This window comes from Microtus ochrogaster, chromosome 16, assembly GCF_000317375.1.
Source record: "Microtus ochrogaster isolate Prairie Vole_2 chromosome 16, MicOch1.0, whole genome shotgun sequence".
Taxonomy (NCBI): Eukaryota; Metazoa; Chordata; class Mammalia; order Rodentia; family Cricetidae; genus Microtus; species Microtus ochrogaster.
Window position 1 is genome coordinate 46,046,499 of NC_022018.1, and position 17,442 is coordinate 46,063,940.

The 17,442-nt window shown below is 43.6% G+C and overlaps 1 protein-coding gene and 1 long non-coding RNA gene across 4 annotated transcripts in view; one reads left to right on the top strand and one right to left on the bottom strand.

Annotated features, from left to right (window-relative positions):
- Positions 1-17,442, top strand: part of Hivep1 (human immunodeficiency virus type I enhancer binding protein 1) — a 144,093-nt gene that overhangs the window by 72,711 nt on the left and 53,940 nt on the right. For all 3 annotated transcript variants that reach the window (XM_026782950.1, XM_005355085.3, XM_026782949.1), the window contains exon 3: positions 12,777-12,830. In XM_026782950.1, the coding sequence (XP_026638751.1) occupies positions 12,777-12,830 (54 nt within the window). The remainder of the gene's footprint in view (positions 1-12,776; positions 12,831-17,442) is intronic.
- On the bottom strand, positions 7,490-14,836 carry LOC113456812. The gene is made up of 3 exons (XR_003377545.1): positions 14,726-14,836; positions 11,429-11,898; positions 7,490-8,827 (listed from the first exon to the last, which is right to left on the bottom strand). It is a non-coding gene; the product is annotated as an uncharacterized LOC113456812 (long non-coding RNA).

Below are 17,442 nucleotides of genomic sequence, written 5' to 3' on the forward strand. Positions count from 1 at the left end.
TACACCCCTCAACTGAGGGCTCCCCATGCTGGTACACCCCTCAACTGAGGGCTCCCCATGCTGGTACACCCCTCAACTGAGGGCTCCCCATGCTGATACACCCCTCAACTGAGGGCTCCCCATGCTGATACACCCCTCAACTGAGGGCTCCCCATGCTGGGGGGATTAAGAGAGACTAGGATACAGTTTGGTGTGATGAGGAAGTGCACACATGTCACATTTACAAGATGGTTGTAATTGCTAACTAGCTTAAGACTCAATACCTGGAGGAGGGGTATGAAAAGATGTTAATAAAGCCTCGACTCCGTTGGCATATTATGATTTAAAGATTAAGAAAATGTCAAAGAGTTCCCAGTGTTACTCTTGTAGTTATCAGACTCGTTCTCCCCATTTTCCATGACTCCTTCTGTAAGAGCCTCTGCCCCCCCACTCCACCCCAGCAGATCAGTCAGCCTTGTCTTGTCCTAACAAAATGAGCAAAAACCCCGAGATACCCAAATATGGCTTACCTGGCTTGTGGGACAGGTAGTCAGCAGGATGCGAGCGCCTGCTCCCCATGGAGAGTTTGTGGCAAAGGCCCTGGGCATGGCCGGAGGCTGGGTCAAGGAGAGCAGGAGTGTGTGCTACAAAACTTCCTGGGAAGATGCAACATACACGGTACTCATCCCAGATAGGGGTCCCATGGCAGAGCAGAGTGCAGGTACCACCAGAGTCCAACTTAGTGAGCCAGTGAGTTTTATTGCGGTTACTTAGAGAAATGTGAGTAAGGGGGTACTTACAAGAACAGATATGACTCAGACAGCTGCTTCACCTGAGCCCACAGCAACATGGGTGACAGCCCACAAAGCTGGGAACCTGGAGCACACTGCAGGCAGCTCGGCAGCTTGAGTTGGCCTAAACCTCTTTCAGCCCGCTCACTTGGTTTCCGCTAGTTTCAGGCAGCTGGTCTGGTCTGAGAGTAGTCTTTACAGCTTGGGTTGGCTGAGAGTTAGTTGTCTTTGAAGCTCGGATTTCTCTTTTCTGAGGGGGACTTGACATTATTGCTTACTTTGGCAGGGAGGGGCCTAGAGAATCTGATCAGTTTCAGGGACTCCTGAAGCCATGCTGAGTTGTTTACCTTCCTGCTTAGGGAGCTTCCTCCGCCTGGCATGGGATGTTCGGATCTTGGTGAAAATATTGCACAACAGCCAGGAACTTTGACCATAGGCAGTCTGTTGGCTGGCCACCCAGGTACACAAACCTAAGTTTCTGTATTTTAGCCTAAGCAAACAGATCTTTATCTTAGTCTTTTATCTTTGATTCTGGGGCATTTTCAAGAAATGAAGCATACAACCAGCCGTCCAGAAAAGCCAGAACATCATATTGTCAGCTTTGTTTAGTGAAGTCCATACTTCTTGAGTCTCTGCATCCTTAGAGGTGGGTGTGTGTGTGTGTGTGTGTGTGTGTGTGTGTACATACGTGTAGGCATCTATGAGTGTGCCTGCGCTCACAGAAATGGCCACATACCTGTTGGAATCCATTCCTGACTAGCTTAGGAACCCATGTTCAATGGACCCCGGCATTAGTGGTCACAGTAAGGATGGTCTGGCTTCGTATTTCTTTCCCGTCCACTGTAGTTACCATGACTACTCCTTTCATTTGCTGCATCAAAGATCCTTAGCAGTGAAAGCGAAAATGGGTGTTGTCAGACTCTAACCCTGCCCATTGCACAGTGGGCAGAGTGCTCTTGATTATTGAGAAACCGGTGGAAGCATACAATGGAAAACACATCAGTTTTCAGTGTCTTTATGCGACAGCTGATTGTTTTGCATTTTTTAAGAAGGCATTGTGTTTTCAACTACAAAATGACTATCATAGGGCTGACACTAGTGAGAACTACTGAGTCTGTGTCTTGGTGTAACCTTATTGAGAATGTGTAGCTTTGTGTTTTAATTTAATTGGCGCTCCTTAGGTTTTAGGTTCTTGTGGAGCCTCCTCCATCTCCCTGAGTATCCCCTGGCCTCGGTGTTAGCACTGATAATGCAGATGGCTGATGCAGCCACCATCCCTGCCCCTGATGACAATGACAAGAACCAGCTGATAAGACTTTCCTACAATACCTGTAATTTAGAGACTTACTTTCTAAGATTGGCACATGTTGGAATCGCCCAAGAAATATTTTAAAACGCTGGTTTCATTGATACAGGATGCAGCCTTGGCATCAAGATAGCTTATAGGACAGTAATATCAAGTGACTCGAATGTACGGTACTGGTGCCATGTTTCAGGGATGCTGTAAAGAGTTAGCAAACCAGAGCCTGGAACAGTGGCAGGAAGGCTCAGCCTGCTGGCATAGCTCCTCCTCTGGGCTCCTGTGACACCCAGACAGCTGGGTTGGGGGAAGCTGGCCCAGCTCTTACACCTAGAAAGTGCATGCTTAGCCCTAAGAAGTCCCTTGTCTTCTCAGGATCTTCTGTGGGGTAAAAGGTGCTGGAACTCCTTGCCAGTGTGATAACACATGACTGTTGAAGGAGGATCCCAGCCCGAAACAGTGGGCGCTTCCTCCAAGACCATGGATTAGGTACAAACCATACCCAAACACCTATTTTCACTGAGAGATCCTTTATTTTATTTTATTTTTTATGGATTTATTAGTGCATACAAGTTGACTTTACCAGCCCCAGGACTGGAGTGCCCGCAGCCTCTGGCATATTTGCTAGTCAAACACTGATCCCTAGTAACCTCGACTCCCCTAGGAAGCCTCGCCAATGACTTTGTGCTACCGTTCTCCCCTCCAGATTTCAGTGGCCTCAGCACCCTGTGCTACGGATAATGATTATACTCCTTCGGTCAAACCCTAATTCTCCCTTTCCTGAGAGATCCTTTATTAAGCAGGGAAAAAAAGTTAAATGGCTGCTTTCTGACTCAGGCAGAAAACAGCAGCAAATCACCTTGCAGGTGTGCTTTTTAAGAGGAGAAAAGGTCTGTGTTAGAATGGCCTAGGATGTGGCCTAAAGGAGATAGAAGATGAGGGGGAAGGGGAAGGGGACAAGGGAAAGGGGGCAGGGGTATTTGTCCCCAGAGGGACAAAGGACTGCGTCTGATGAGAGAGGAGACAGGTGTGGCACATAGGCAAATGGTGGTTTATAAAGGTAAAGGGGTTGATACCGAATTTCCTGAGAAACCGAAACACTGCTTTCCAAAGTGGTTGCACAAGTTTGCATTCCCACCAGCAATGGATGAGTGAACCCCTTTCTCCACAGCCTCTCCAGCAAAGGCTATCTTTGGTGTTTTTTATTTTAGCCATTCTGACAGGTGTAAGATGGGATCTTAATGTTGTCTTGATTTGCATTTCCCTGATCCCTAAGGAAGTTGAGCATGACCTGAAGTGTCTTTTGGCCATTTGAACTTCTTCTCTTGAGAATTCTCTGTTCAGCTCAGTGCCCCATTTTATAATTGGGTTGATTAGCCTTTTATGGTTTAGTTTCTTGAGTTCTTTATATATTTTGGAGATCAGACCTAGGCTGTTTAGATGTTCACCTTACTAGACCTGGAAGGAGGTGGGAGGTCCTTGGACTCCCCACAGGGCAGGAAACCGGGTCTGCTCTTCCAGCTGATGAGAGAGGGGGAGTTGATTGGGGTAGGGGGAGGGATATGGGAGGCCGTGGTGGGGAAGAGACAGAAATCTTTAATAAATAAATAAATAAATAAATAAAATAAAGGTAAAGGGGGAAACCCCATGTTAGGTTGAGGGGTTTGATTTTAATTGGGCATGTTAATTAGGTGAACCAAATGGGGCTTCTGATTGCTGGACCTTGGTGGTCAGCCTTAGGAGGGGGAAGTGGCCAAATAAGGGACTAGACCTTGGGGGCTAAGTTTTTAGCAAGGCAGAGGGAATGGGGGAGAAGGGCAAGGCCTGCCAGAGCCACATGCTCCAGTGGGCTAGGGTCCCTTCATCTGTAATCTCAGTTCTTGAGGAACTGAGGTAGAAGTGTAGAAACTTCAGGCCAGCCTGGTCTACATAGTGAGATCTTGCATCAAATAATAATATACTAATATAGTAAATAAATAATGAAAAAATTTAAAACTGTCTTCCCCACCCACTGTTAATAGGACAGTTTAATCTCAATGGCCTCCTATTTCCTGCTGATCAAGGCCAGCAAGTGGAGAGAGCGACTGCAGTCTCCACTGGAATAATTAGGTATTTTTCAGGGAGCAAAACCAGATGGCTTACCAGAGTGTGTGTTGTGTGTCTGTGTGCATTTTTACCTGTCAGGCCGTACATGTAACTTGTGGTAAGTTTGAAAGCGCATGGAGCCCATGTCTGCTTTTCTCTCATATTATTTCAGGGTTTCCTTAGTGCCAGCTCTAAGGCAGACTTGGTGAAGGGTGTGGTGAACTGACAGAGTCTGGTGTGGCATTTCTGATAAGAAACTTCAGTGCAGTGTGTGCCACAAGGGATCTTCTTTTCTGTTCTGTGGCTCTCTTTGTTTTTGACACGGGAATAGCATATTTGTGTTCCCTCAGCCCGTCTCTACTTCGTTCATAGCCCTCCATGTTCATAAAGCCTTCGAGACTTCACTAGAAATTAACAACTCTTCAGACCCCAGATCTCTGGAGTCCTCATGCCGCCGGCCCACCTGCTTCTTAACTTCCTGCCCCAGAGGTCCACATCTCCTTCTTTCCTTCCTTGCCCATCATGTACAAGTGGTAGTCATGGAACCTGGTAACTTGGCGTCACTGAATTCTTTGTCCTTGATGGACAGAACACTCTCTTCATTTATCTCTAGTGCTCCTCAGGGACTAAGCTGTGTCCGACCTAAATGGCATTACCGCAGACTGGAGCCAGCAAACATTCATTAACTTCCCAGTTGCAGAGCCCTGGATCTGAGACCCAGTGCTTTTATGTCCTTAGAATCTCTTAGCTCTTCGTTCTCATCAGTGATTGGTCTTGTTTTCATCGCCTCTAAGACCCTTGCACCACACCCTAGGTCCTTCTCCTTGTAGACTCTTACAATGAGGCAGTTGAATGGGAACTTCTTCCTGTAGTGGGCTTTTCTTTCCAACACTTGCCTGCCCTCCATCCTTCAAGGGGCCTCGCAGAGAGAGTAGCTCAGGTGTTTTCAGTTTGAGCACACTGGCTGGGTTCTTGCCGTCTCTCTTTAAATCTCATGTGTTTTCTCTTTGAGCACACTGTCTGGGCTCTTGCTTTCACTCTTGAAATTCGCCCTCCTTTCTCCTGTCCTTTCTCACACCTTCACTCTGCCTGCATTCTCCCCGTGGCCCTCCAAAAACATCTTGGCAGGACAGGAGCTAAACAACCTCCCATTGAGCCTGTGTTTCTTGTCAGCCCTTACCCCCTTCCGCTCTGTGGTTTGACATTTCTGCCTTGCCAGCTTTCATTAGCGATCTTGTGCCCCGTCCCCCAACTAGAACCTTCCATGCTCCCTGGTCTCCCACATGCTTTGGGAAGCACCCTTCCTGGTCTCTTCAGCTGTGCCATCCAACTGTGCATCTCTACAAGTTTGGCATCGAACTACCCCCCTGTTGATGTCTGTGTACAAAATCCTTTCAGATTCTTCTACTTTTTCTGACCATTCCCTTGCTACCTCTGCCTTGATTTTTTTTTTCTCTTATTTATTCTTTGAAAGTTGAGGGCACTTTTCTCTTGCCAATAATTCTTAGCTGAAGTGTAGGTTACCCATCAAAACAATTTTCCAAAGTTTTTAAAATGTGCACTACTAAAGTGTCAGATTCAGTTAGGTATTCTAGAAGCCTGCAAGATGGTTCTGCAGTATTGTGTCATTGGGAGGTAGCAATTAGCCATTGTTTAACTATTTATGCATTCAGTAGATATTCACTGAGCACTTACTGTATTGCAGTGGCACTTAGTTTTTCAGTTTTTTTTCTGTCATAAAATGCTCTGAATAAAAAGCCCTCGTTTTTCTCCTTTTCTAGCCTTGGTTAGTTTTTTTTTCTTTTCTTTTTTTCCTGAAGGGGTCATTATTAAAGTATAGCCATGGTTTCTAAGATCTTGTGGTCAGATTGTGTCCTAAAGAGTTCTGTTTCTGCATGCAGGAATTCTGTATTGTCTTAACCACCATTTCTCTAAGGATTCTCTGAATTCAGTTTCTTTCCATTTACTTTCTAGATTTATATGTCCAAACTGCTTTGCTTGCCCTCCTCCAGAAGAATGTTTGCTTTCTGCCTCTTTGCCAGCCTTTGATGCTCCCCAGCATGAACGCCTTTACCTGTGGACATTGTCACTTTCCACAGTATAGGACGTGTATATTCATGTCTCTCAGGTTCTTGCATGCAGCCCTGTACTCTGGTATACAGGAACAAATAAATATATTCTGGATATATTGAACCATGGATAATAATTAAATATCCTTTATCCAAAATGATGAGGACCAGGAGACATCTGAAGTTGGGGATATTTGGATATTTTCATCAACTTTACAAGCTGAGCAGTCTGAAATCTGAATAAAGATATTTAAAATGCTCCTAAAACTTGATATTTGGGCACTGATGTTTCAAGGTTTGTAGCACTTTGTATTTTGAGATTAGGGCTGCCCAACATGGGTATTGCTACATTTTAGAAATTATCCTGCAATTTTTCAATTGATCTATAAATTTGTAATTTAGGATCTATGACCATTGTAATTTAGCACATTGTTAGGATTCATTTCTATTCAATTTAAGTTTTTATTTTTGTATTCCTACTCATTATAGATAATTTAATAGTTGAAGAAATTATAAATAGTAATATGAAAACATTAATGCGCTACTCTCAGATGTGTGTGTCGTGGTGTGTATGTGTGGCGAGCCTGCCTGCTCATTGATACCTAAGTTGATGTTTGTCTTTGTAGTACAGCATCTTCCTCTACAGAACACGTCTTGAGTATCTTCCGTAAGTATTTTCAAGAAGCTAAACGATGGCTCGTCTCCTGTTACACACGTGAGCCCTCCCTCATGTCATTGTTAACACATGTGCTATGGTAAGCATTGTAGCAGTACTTCATGTTACACAGTTGTGACGGGAGGGTCTAGTGGCTTAGTGTCTCTGTACTGTGTTTAATAGCTGTAGTTCAATGAGGAAATGAGCAAGGAAGACCTGACAGTAGAGTGAGGGAAGTTGCCCTGGAGTAAGGGTGTGGGCTGGGAGCCTCCAGATAGACTTTCTGAAGGGCTTTGGGTTGAACGGACATCTTATGGACTCATTTCTCTGGCTGTATCTGTTAAGAGTGTTCGGTTACTGTGATGTTGTATACTCGTTTCTATTCAGTACTGAGGCTTTTGTTATGAGTAAAGACAGATGTGATTTAATCAGGAACTCTTGATATTACGTGAGTTACCTTTTATCCTCCTTATCCTGTTGTTAGTATGAAATTATATAGCAGTTGGGCATGTCTAGTGGCTCAGAGCACCTGTGATTCTTCTCTTTTGGAATTCTTTAGAAAATGGTTTTTATTTATTTATTTATTTATTTATTTTGAAAGAATCTGTTATCAAAAGTCCCTAGGCCTAGAACCTTAGAAAAGTCAGTTCTCTGTCATTCTGATTTTCTCTGATGCCACCTGGTCAAGCTTTCTTCTTGCTGTGTCCATTTTGATAACTACCACAATGTTCTCTGGGTTTTTCCAGTTTGTCACATTTGTTCACACAGAGGTGGATTTGTGGTTTTTCTCGCGTATTTCACTGTTCTGTGGTTCATAACATCAGCAGTCTAGAATTGCATTTTCAGTGTTCCCATAGCTGGTTCTCTGTCTTCCCTACAGACACAGGTCAGTCCTGAGGCTGTGGAGCTATGGCACTTGTAAGTTAAGAGAGGTAGCTTATAAAGGCAGGTACTAGGTTAGGGGTTAGCAAAGGCTATGCTTGCTCTTTCTGCTGAGGAGAACGTGCAAATGGTTGGTGTGCCTTGGCATTTGATGTTACCCATGTCTGTCTGGTGTTGCTGAAGTAGCTGTGGCAGTCTGCAGATGGTATCAGGGTGTGTTTTGACAGATGACGAGAGGAAGCAGGAGCCATGCTGTATCCAGTAGTAGTAAAAACAGTGTCCACATTGCTCTTCCCTCTTCTTTTTCAGTCAATGGCAGAAAACAGGCGCCTTTCTACAGTTTATTGGGTTCTACTTTTTAACATTTTACTAATTTATGGGAGAGTACATTAGGGTTTAGAGCCAACGCTAGTAGCAAGAGGCTCAACATTAGAACTGGTGTGGACAAAATTGAGCCATCATGCAGCAACCCCCAAATGTGCCACTCTGTGCACTTTAAGTCTGGATCCACGGTGGTGGGGAGGTCAGGCTGGGGGCTGTCTCAGAACTGAAGGCCCTGTCTTTCCAATCCTTCATTACCCTCTTTTCCCGCGTAAAGACCGCAGTCAGATGTTACTGCTGGAGACCGCATGAGTTGTGTTCTTCTCCAGATTGTGATCGAACCCTGACAGTAGCAGCTGATGGGAAGAAAAGTTTGTTTTGTCTCATGGTTGAGGATGGCCACAGGCCATCATGGCTGGGAGTGGCAGGACCATTGGCGACACTGTGTCTGTTGTCAGGAAACAGAGACAAAGAATTTTTCTTTTTTAAATTAAGTCTGTGATGACACTAGTCCATACGCTGATGCTGCCCACCTGCAGACTGGGTCTTCCCACCCCAGGAAAGCCTATCACAGACTTGCCCAGAGTTTGTCTCCTTTGTGGTTCTAAGTTTCATCAATTGGCTTGGTGAGGGTGTGGTCAGATGCGGTGGCAGATGCTTCTTTCATCATGGCATCAAGCTTTAGCTTGACACCCAGCAGTCAGTCCCGAAGCAGATGTCCTGGGGCATGACTTCATTTTCAGTACTAAAGGATGCAAAGGAGAGAGATGAGGAAATGTTTGCTGTTATTATTGTGCCCCCCCCCCCCTCTCTCTCTGTGGATAGAATTGTAGAACTGCTTCTTTCTCTGAGTCATAGTGAAAATATATATTCCATTAAATATCTACAAATTATCTTGTATAATCTACAAACACAGAATACATGTCCACAATCTGAAATTTCAGAGATTGTTTTAAAAATGCATCATGTTATAAGGAGCCTTGTAAAGCACAGGTTAAATATAAAGAGGGTTTTCTGTGAAAACTGACAGCAGCAAAAGCTTGCCTAGCTTGCCAATTGAAGATGTTGCTCACCTGTTTATTGAACTGCGGCTGCAGGCAATGCTTACTGCACCAAATGCAGTTCTAAGTCAGGCCCCAAATTTGTGGAGCATTGTTATCAAGATAAAGGCAATTGAAAAGTGAAAACTGGTGTTTTATGTTCTGATGCCAAGGTCATTTTTGTAAGGAATTATATGAAATGCACACAGATGTGGCCAGCCTCGGTATCCTAAATAACCACACAGATGTGGCCAGCCTTAGTATCTTAAATAACCACATAGATGTGGCCAGCCTCAGTATCTTAAATAACCAGTCTTTAAGTATTTGTTAAATCATAAGTTTTTGTTGCTTTGAGCTACAGTTAGTCTATTAATAAAAGTTCCTTTTTTTCAATAATGTCAAATTATGTATGCACAAACTCTAGACACCCCAGCCATTTCTACAGTGAATACATATAATATACACACATTATTATTTATTACTAAGGTTTAGATGAACTGCTGGCAGAGTAATAATAGTTCTTTGGTTAAAAAACCAGGTTTTTATGTTTCTCAAGGGCTGTGTGTTTAAGTCACATGATTTATTTATTTATAGCTTGAGTATTAGCAATGTATTTAATGCTTTATTTTGTTAAAAATGGCCTTTATTCTTTTGTCACTTGTATTTATACAGATTTCAGCCTTGCCTCCTTTTCTTTCTTTCTTTCTTTCTTTCTTTCTTTCTTTCTTTCTTTCTTTCTCTCTCTCTTTTTTTTTTTTTTTTAGAAAATAATAATTATTAATTCTGGTTCTACTTTTTCACACAATTCTTAAATTTGTTTATTTTTAATTTTAGCTGTTACACAAAACTATATTAATTATGCATTTGTGAGGCAACATGATGTTTTTAGATATGTGACCATTGTGTAATGTTCAAGATCAGGCTAAAAATACCTATTTCCCCAAATATTTATCATTTGTTTGTGGAAAATTCTCCAAGTCCTTTCTTCTTGTGCTTGGGATATGTGTAGGATCTTGCATGCATTAAACGAGCTCCAACTCCAAGCTCCCCATATTTTGCATTGAGAGAGAGAGAGAGAGAGAGAGAGAGGAGTTAGAGACTGTGTCTGTGTGTGCCTGTGTGTGTCTGAGTCTGTGTGCCTGTGTATGTGTGTGTGTCTGCATCTGCGTGTCTGTGCCTGTGTGTGTGAGTGCCTCTGTGTGTGTGTGTGTGTGTGTGTGTGTGTGTGTGCCTGGCCAGCTTTCACTTTCAGCTCATCGTTCATGACAGATAACTCTGATCTGTAAACCAAGAACAGTTCCCCTATTTCACAAGTCTCCAAAGCTCCCTTCAGTTCCATTCTGAGTCTGATAACTAGCAGGAAGCAAACAGGACAAGGCTTTAGAGGATGCGTTTTCCTTAGTTGCTCAGGATGGGACAGTCGTGCGAGGCCTGCAGCTCACACTAGCTTCCCTCCTTCCTTCTGTGGCCCTGCTGTGACTGGATGGCCAGTGAGTGATTGTAAGAAGTTTGCTCAGTATTGAAGAAGATTTGAGCTTTGTCATTCTGACAGGAGTGGGTAGGGGAAGCTGCAGCAGAGGCCAAGGAGCCCTGTGATGTCTGCTTCTTTGGTTTATTTAGAACATGGTCCCTGAGCCTGAGTCTTCCCTGGCCAGCTGTGATGGGGTTAGTGTTGGAGACTGTTCTGGGACCAGTGGTGTGGCAGTGGCAGAGGGCAGAGGCTGTCGTATCCTTGGCACAACACTGTAGAACATTTGTCTAAATTATACTTTGATGAGATACTTAAAATGTTACATGGTTGTTCACCATGCTCAACTAAGTACAGGAGCCAGTATCCTGGGAATTGTGTGCCTTTTATACTAAGCACTGGAACTGATGCTGTACTTGAACGAATTACCACCACCGTCGCCACCATCAAATGTGTATAGTCTTACAAAATTCACATCAATTGTTACCCAAAACTGAACTTGGATATATTCATAAAACCTGGTTTGCCTAGAGCCACAGACTGGTGAACAGCAGACCCCAGGGACACACTTTCTCTTCCTTCCCTGTCCAGAAACAGCATCCAAGTTCATTTGTTTGCTTTTGCAGTGGTGGGGACTGAACCCAGGGCCTTGTGCATGTGGCAAATACTTTACCACTGAGTTACTTTTCCAGGCCTACCTACTCCAGCTCTTTTTACTTCTGGGTGCAGCTCTGCCTGGCCCAGATGTTTTTTCTATACCTGCCTTTTCGAGCCTTGTGCTTATTCAGTAGTTCCATGATCTTTTTTCATATGCCATCTCTTTGATACATCCTCTTACCTTTTGATATGCTATGGCATCATCAAGCACAGACAGTGCTCTTCAGTTTTTCATTACCTCTGTCTCATGTTTGTTTTAAGTCTTGGTATTAGGTTAGTTCACTTTCTGTTACTATGATGAAATATTTCAGGCTGATGCTTCCTAAGTGAACAAGGTTTATTATTTCACTATTATGGAGACTAAAATTCTGAATAGTATAATGCTGGCTTTGCAAGAACTAGTTTGGCTTCAACCAAATCAGCACACGGTGGAGCCCCTCACAGTGGAGCCCTTCATGGTGGAGCCCCTCACAGTGGAGCCCTTCATGGTGGAGCCCCTCATGGGGGAGAGCATCTTGGTGGAACATGTCATGGTGGAGCACTTTATGATGGAGCCTTCTTGGTGGAACACCTCATGATAGAGTGCTTCTTGGTAGAGCGCATCTTGGTGGGTCTCTTCATGGTGGGCTCACATACAAAAGGCAGAGCTCTCTGCAAGACAAGTCAGAGAGGCTAGGGAGTGCCCAGGCTTTGCTTTACAGTATCTCTTTCAGGAACTGACTCAGGTCCCATGAGAGTTCCCTCAGTCCCTCTGAGGTAATTCTCCATCTCCTAAAGACAACCCCCCCTCCCACATACTAAGTATTCCCACTTTTTAACTTTCCAGGACCTTTTAACACAGTACCACTAAAGACCAACCTTATAACACAGAAACCCTTGGGGGACACTCAGGTTGTATCTAATCACACCACCATCTGGGGTAGTCATACTGATCCTAATCTAGTGAGCATCTGTTTTTAACAGATCCAGGTGTGTACACTTCATATGTAAGGAAATTATTATTTTTAGATATACTTTTTAATCTGCAAAAATACTTAGTAGTTATACAGTTGAGTATATGGAGTGCAGTAAGAAGCGGGGTCTATCTCAGAGTGCTTGCTTACCTGTCATGCATAAAACCCTAGGTAAAATAGGTGTGGAGGTGAGTACTGGAAATCACAGCACTTATGAGGTAGAAACAGGAGGATCACAAGTTCAAGGCTATCAAGTTTGAGGCTAGCCTGGGCTACATGAGACCTGTCTATTAAATGAGTAAATGGATGAATGAATAAAGAAAAATGAAATAATTTGTATTATGGAGACATTAGTTAAAAGAAGCTCTTTTATCGACAAATTGATTAAAGTTGCAGATTTGAAGGGAATGTCCTATTTGAAGGGTCTGTTCTATTTTAAGGGTAAATTTTTTCACAAATAAATTCATTTATTGTGTTAGATGTCTGTCGGTGCTTGTAAGCAATGTGTTGTTTTGGCCATATTTATTCTTTATTTGTTATGATTGATGTATGCTTTTTATTTTTTATTTCCCCCAGACAAAATTGAAGAAGCACAAAAAGAACTTAATGGGGCAGAAGTTTCCAAAAAAGGTAAGAAGAAACCAGTCCTGTGTGGACTCGGTTCTTGCAGAGATGCCCACATGGACCTCTCAGAATTGAAGCCTTTCTTCCGGAAGTTGGTGCTGATGTGTGTGGACTTGGGCAGTCTCAGTTTCTCTTCTCCCCGTGTCCTGATGCTGGGAATGTGAGGAACAGATGCAGTGGCTTTGAGAGCACTGCTGGACCCTGCCATGTAGTAGACAGTGTGGACACCATGACTCTCATGTGTGTTCCAGTGCAATGGCAGAAGTCAGGGACATTTCAAACTGTCTGAAGTTGAAGAGCAATTGAATATGTGTAAGAGGACATGTTTGACTAGAGAAGATCATGCAGATTTTTAACAAAATGTTACTTATTTCAAAGGATAGTGCTGACTTTGTTAAATAAAAAATAAACCTATAATATAGCATACAAAGTCCTAGTTTTTGTAAAAATGATCAAGTCAGGACAGTGGCCTCATATATGTGGATATGTATATGTATAAACACACTTATTGGATTGGAAAGAATTGAGAAGGATTTCTTTAGGCAAATGTGCTTAAGAAGTGGGAGTAAGCGAGGTCACTGCATTGCATTTATGTTGCTCTGGTTATATGGTGGCTTTAATCAGTGTTAAAAATGGAAACAAGGGGGCTGGAGAGATGGCTCAGCGGTTAAGAGCACTGGCTGCTCTTCCAAAGATCCGGAGTTCAATTCCCAGCAACCATATGGTGACTCACAACCATCTGTAATGAGATTTGGCGCCCTCTTCTGGTGTGCGGGCATACACGGAGGCAGAATGTTGTATACATAATAAATAAATTTTAAAAAAATCAAAACAATATGCAAATATTGGTCTCATGGCAGAAAATATCTTGTTTTTTTATGTACTAGAACCTGCAGGACATGAGAGCTGCATGGGCAATGGTGACATGTGTCCCAGCACTGTTAGTGAGGTAGTGGTGAGCCTGTAGGACGTGAGAACTGCATGGTCAGTGGTGGATGTGTCCGTCCCAGCACTATCTCTTAGAGAGATGGTGGTGCTTCTCTGATGTTAGGGAGAGTGAGGTTCTCTTAGTATTCATTTTCATGATTTAATGTTTACATTTCCTTATTATATTTTCTAATTTGAGTAAACTAGTTGACAGATAATTTAGCCAAATAGGACCCCAATGGAAGCCTTTCTTTTTTTTTCTTTTCTTCCTTTTCCCCTCCCTTTCTTTTCTTTCTTTTCCTTTCTTTTTCTTTTTGTTTTTCCTTCTTTTATGTCTAGACTGAATACCGACTAGGCAATTTCAGAGAAAAGAGTTTTGTAATCTCTCAGTCCCCATTTCTTGGTGCAGCGTTGTGCCTGTTCATATGTGGTGTTGCGGCAGCATTAGTGTCCTCCTTAATCCTCGCCCCCCTCCCCCTTCCCGTCGCGTCCACCCTCGACCAGCAAGGAAAAGCGCAACACCCGGAGCTCTTCTTGCAGCAGTTTTCAGGACTTTATTCACAGCAATCTCCTTCTCCTTCTCTTTCTCTCTCTCTTTTTGACCTCTCTCTTCCCTCCTTTTTTCCTCTCTCTCCTCTCTTTCCATTGACCTCTCTCCTCCTTTTTTCTCTCCCCCCGGGCAAACCTCTCCCAGCCCTTAAGTAGGCATGGGCTGCCAATCCCGGATTGCCAGGTGGGCACTGCCCATAGGCCCACGCATATGCAGGCAGCTGATAATCATTGCGTGATCATAGCATAGGTCAGGCCTTAGCCATAGGAGTTGATTATACATCTCCATCAGTTGTGATTCCACGCAGCTCACTACACCACCCCATTTCTGTTCCATTATAACTCCAACAGGAATCTGACCCTTGGTGATTCTTGCATAAAAGCCAGACTAGAAAGGATACACATTGCCACAACCATGCTGTTACCTTGAAAGGTTCCTGACCACCTTTGCCCTCGTTGCCATACTGTGGTATCTAGTGAGGTTAGGAGAGGCCCCTTCAGATGCTGCTACAGCCATCTCTGCTCATAGCCAGGGCTGGGGAGAGCTGCTCCAAGCAGAAGAACGAATGTCACGTGTGTTGCCTGCTTTTCTCCAGACCAAAAAGTTCTCACAAACGTGAACTAAATGCCAAGAACAGGGAGGAAAGAAGCTGGGCAGTGTGCCTTGGCATAATTGGGCAGCTCTGGTTGACAGGTGGCTCTGGGCAGACCCCGCGTGAATAATGAATGAGGGCAGTTCCTTCTCTTCGCTGCTGGCTTTGGTTTTTCACACAGAAGTTCTGAGCAAGGGAAAGAAAACAGCTTCCCTTCCACCTGGAAGTAAGAACACCAGTTCCTCTCCTTCAGTGTGAGAAGTCTTCCTGTAAGAGCAGCACTAAGGTCTCATTTCTTGGTGGCTTATATATTTTTCATAAAGGAAACCACTTCTTCCATGAAAGGAGGCCATATGAGCATGAGCTACCTGGTTCTAGCGATGGCAAGGCATCGTGATGTCACTTTGTCTGTGAATTATGTGACATGAAAAGCTGTTTTGTTTGTTTGTTTTGATCGACATGGCAAATGGTTCTAAAATGCTTTGTGTCCATCAAAGAGCCCATGGTTCGTCCCTGACCATGGGTTGTCCCTCCTGCTCACACCACTGTGGTCGGTTCTAGCTGGGATGCGTCACTAACTGACGCCTAGTGGGAGCAGTGTAGCTGCAGCTCTTTCAGGACCAACCCAACAAAGACCTGCTCGGTGACCAAATTACAAGGTTTTCTATTTTTTTAATATATTAAGGAAGGGTAAATATGTCAATATAGACCCTGATTTTGCCAGTCATAAACCAGTAGAATTTAAAAGTGTCTTAAATTGGGCTGGAGGGATGGTTCATGGGTTAAGAGCACTAACTGCTCTTCCAGAGTATCCGGGTTCAATTGCCAGCACCCACATGGCAGCTCACAACTGTCTGTAACTCCAGTTCCAAGGGATCTGGCATCCCCACACAAATATACCTGCAGGCAAAACATCGATGCACATGAAAATAAATAAGTCTTAAAAAAAAAGAGAAGGGTACCTGACTTTGTCAGTCATAAACCAGTCGGTTAAAGAAATGACTTAAATTATGCTAATATACTTATTTTTTTCTTTTTATCTCCTTATGGATAAAATCTAAGCAACTTCAATTTATTTTGACTTTAGCTTGGTGGTGGGTGTGCGAGTGCGACACTCGTGCCGTCCCCATGATGTCCTTGTGCCCTCCTCGGGTGCTGTCTGCTCCTGTTTTTTAAATCATTTGGAGGAGAACGTAATTGGATCCTTATTTCCCACCTGACAATAAAGCAGAATCCAAAGAGATTATATTTAATATGTGCCTACAGCCGAACAACAGAGATATTCACGTGATCAAATGAGAAGGGAATTGTTTCTAAGCATAACATTTAAATTAGCTGTAAATTAAGTCTACTTGTTCTTCCCGTCACTGTGCTTCACAGCATTCGTCAGATAGGATTTACATAAACTTCTCTCTCCTACATGGTAGTGGAACGTAGCAATAGATCCCTTAGGAGGGGTGTGTCCTATTTCTTTGCTTAGAAGTTTTGTGTTGGTGCTGGATTCGGTTCTGTGACCAGTTTGACCTCCTGCTGGGCTCCCAGTGTTCAGGCCTGGATCTGCACACTTCGTTTGGTTGTGTGCTGTTTCTTGGATCAGCTTTAATACTTTGCTTTAAAATCATGTTCTATGGTATTGTCACACGTCTGTAACACATGGACAGTATGGTGACCCTCTTCCCAGCTCGTAGCACTGTTTCTAATTTGAATGGATGTAATGGATGTTAAACACTCTTTCTTTTTTTCTTCCTTCCTTCCTTTCTATTTTTCTTTTTCTTTCTTTTTTTCTTCTTTGATGACTAAGCTTAAAGGAAAAACCTGAACTCATCTGATTTATTTGATGACCTATTCCTTAGTTGCCCTTCACCAATAACCCGGTGGTGTGAGCCCAGAGCAGCCAAGTTCTGTTTGGGCTTTTTACTTAGTGAACCAGGTTATAGTTAGATAGGCGCTTAACATCAGGAAGCAGCGCTGGCCACACTGGTGTCCTGGGAAACTGAATGCTGACATCAGGCATATCTTCCTGCACGTGTGTTCTGCCTGCTGCAGTGCTTGCTCTCCAGTGCTGTCTGCACGCTTCCAGGATACCCAGCTCCCTCTCTTTATCAGAGTATATTGGGTGATAACTCCTCAACTTTATTCCATCATTTATGATTTTGTCTGGAGTTTCATTCCCCTCCTTTTCCCTTCCCCCTTCCTCCCCTCCCTTTCCTCCCTCCTTCAGTCTCTCTGTTCCTCCATCTTTTCTATCTTACTCTGTAGCCAAATCTAGCTTCAGATTCACCAGGCAGTGTTGTCTCTGCCTCTCAGGTGCCAGGATCACAGGCATGAACTTTTGCCTTTGAATACACATAATTCTTGACTCATTGCTGTCCCTTCTTCAGTCCCGTCCAATCCCACCCCCTTGCACACTCTGGGACTTTAGGCCTGCACAAACACCCAGCTTTCTCATTTGGGTGTTTTGTTTCTAGTAAGACACATCTTCCCTACCACAAGATCTAATTCCCCTGCCCCCCATATTTTCTTCTAAGAGACTTCTACATTTCAAATTA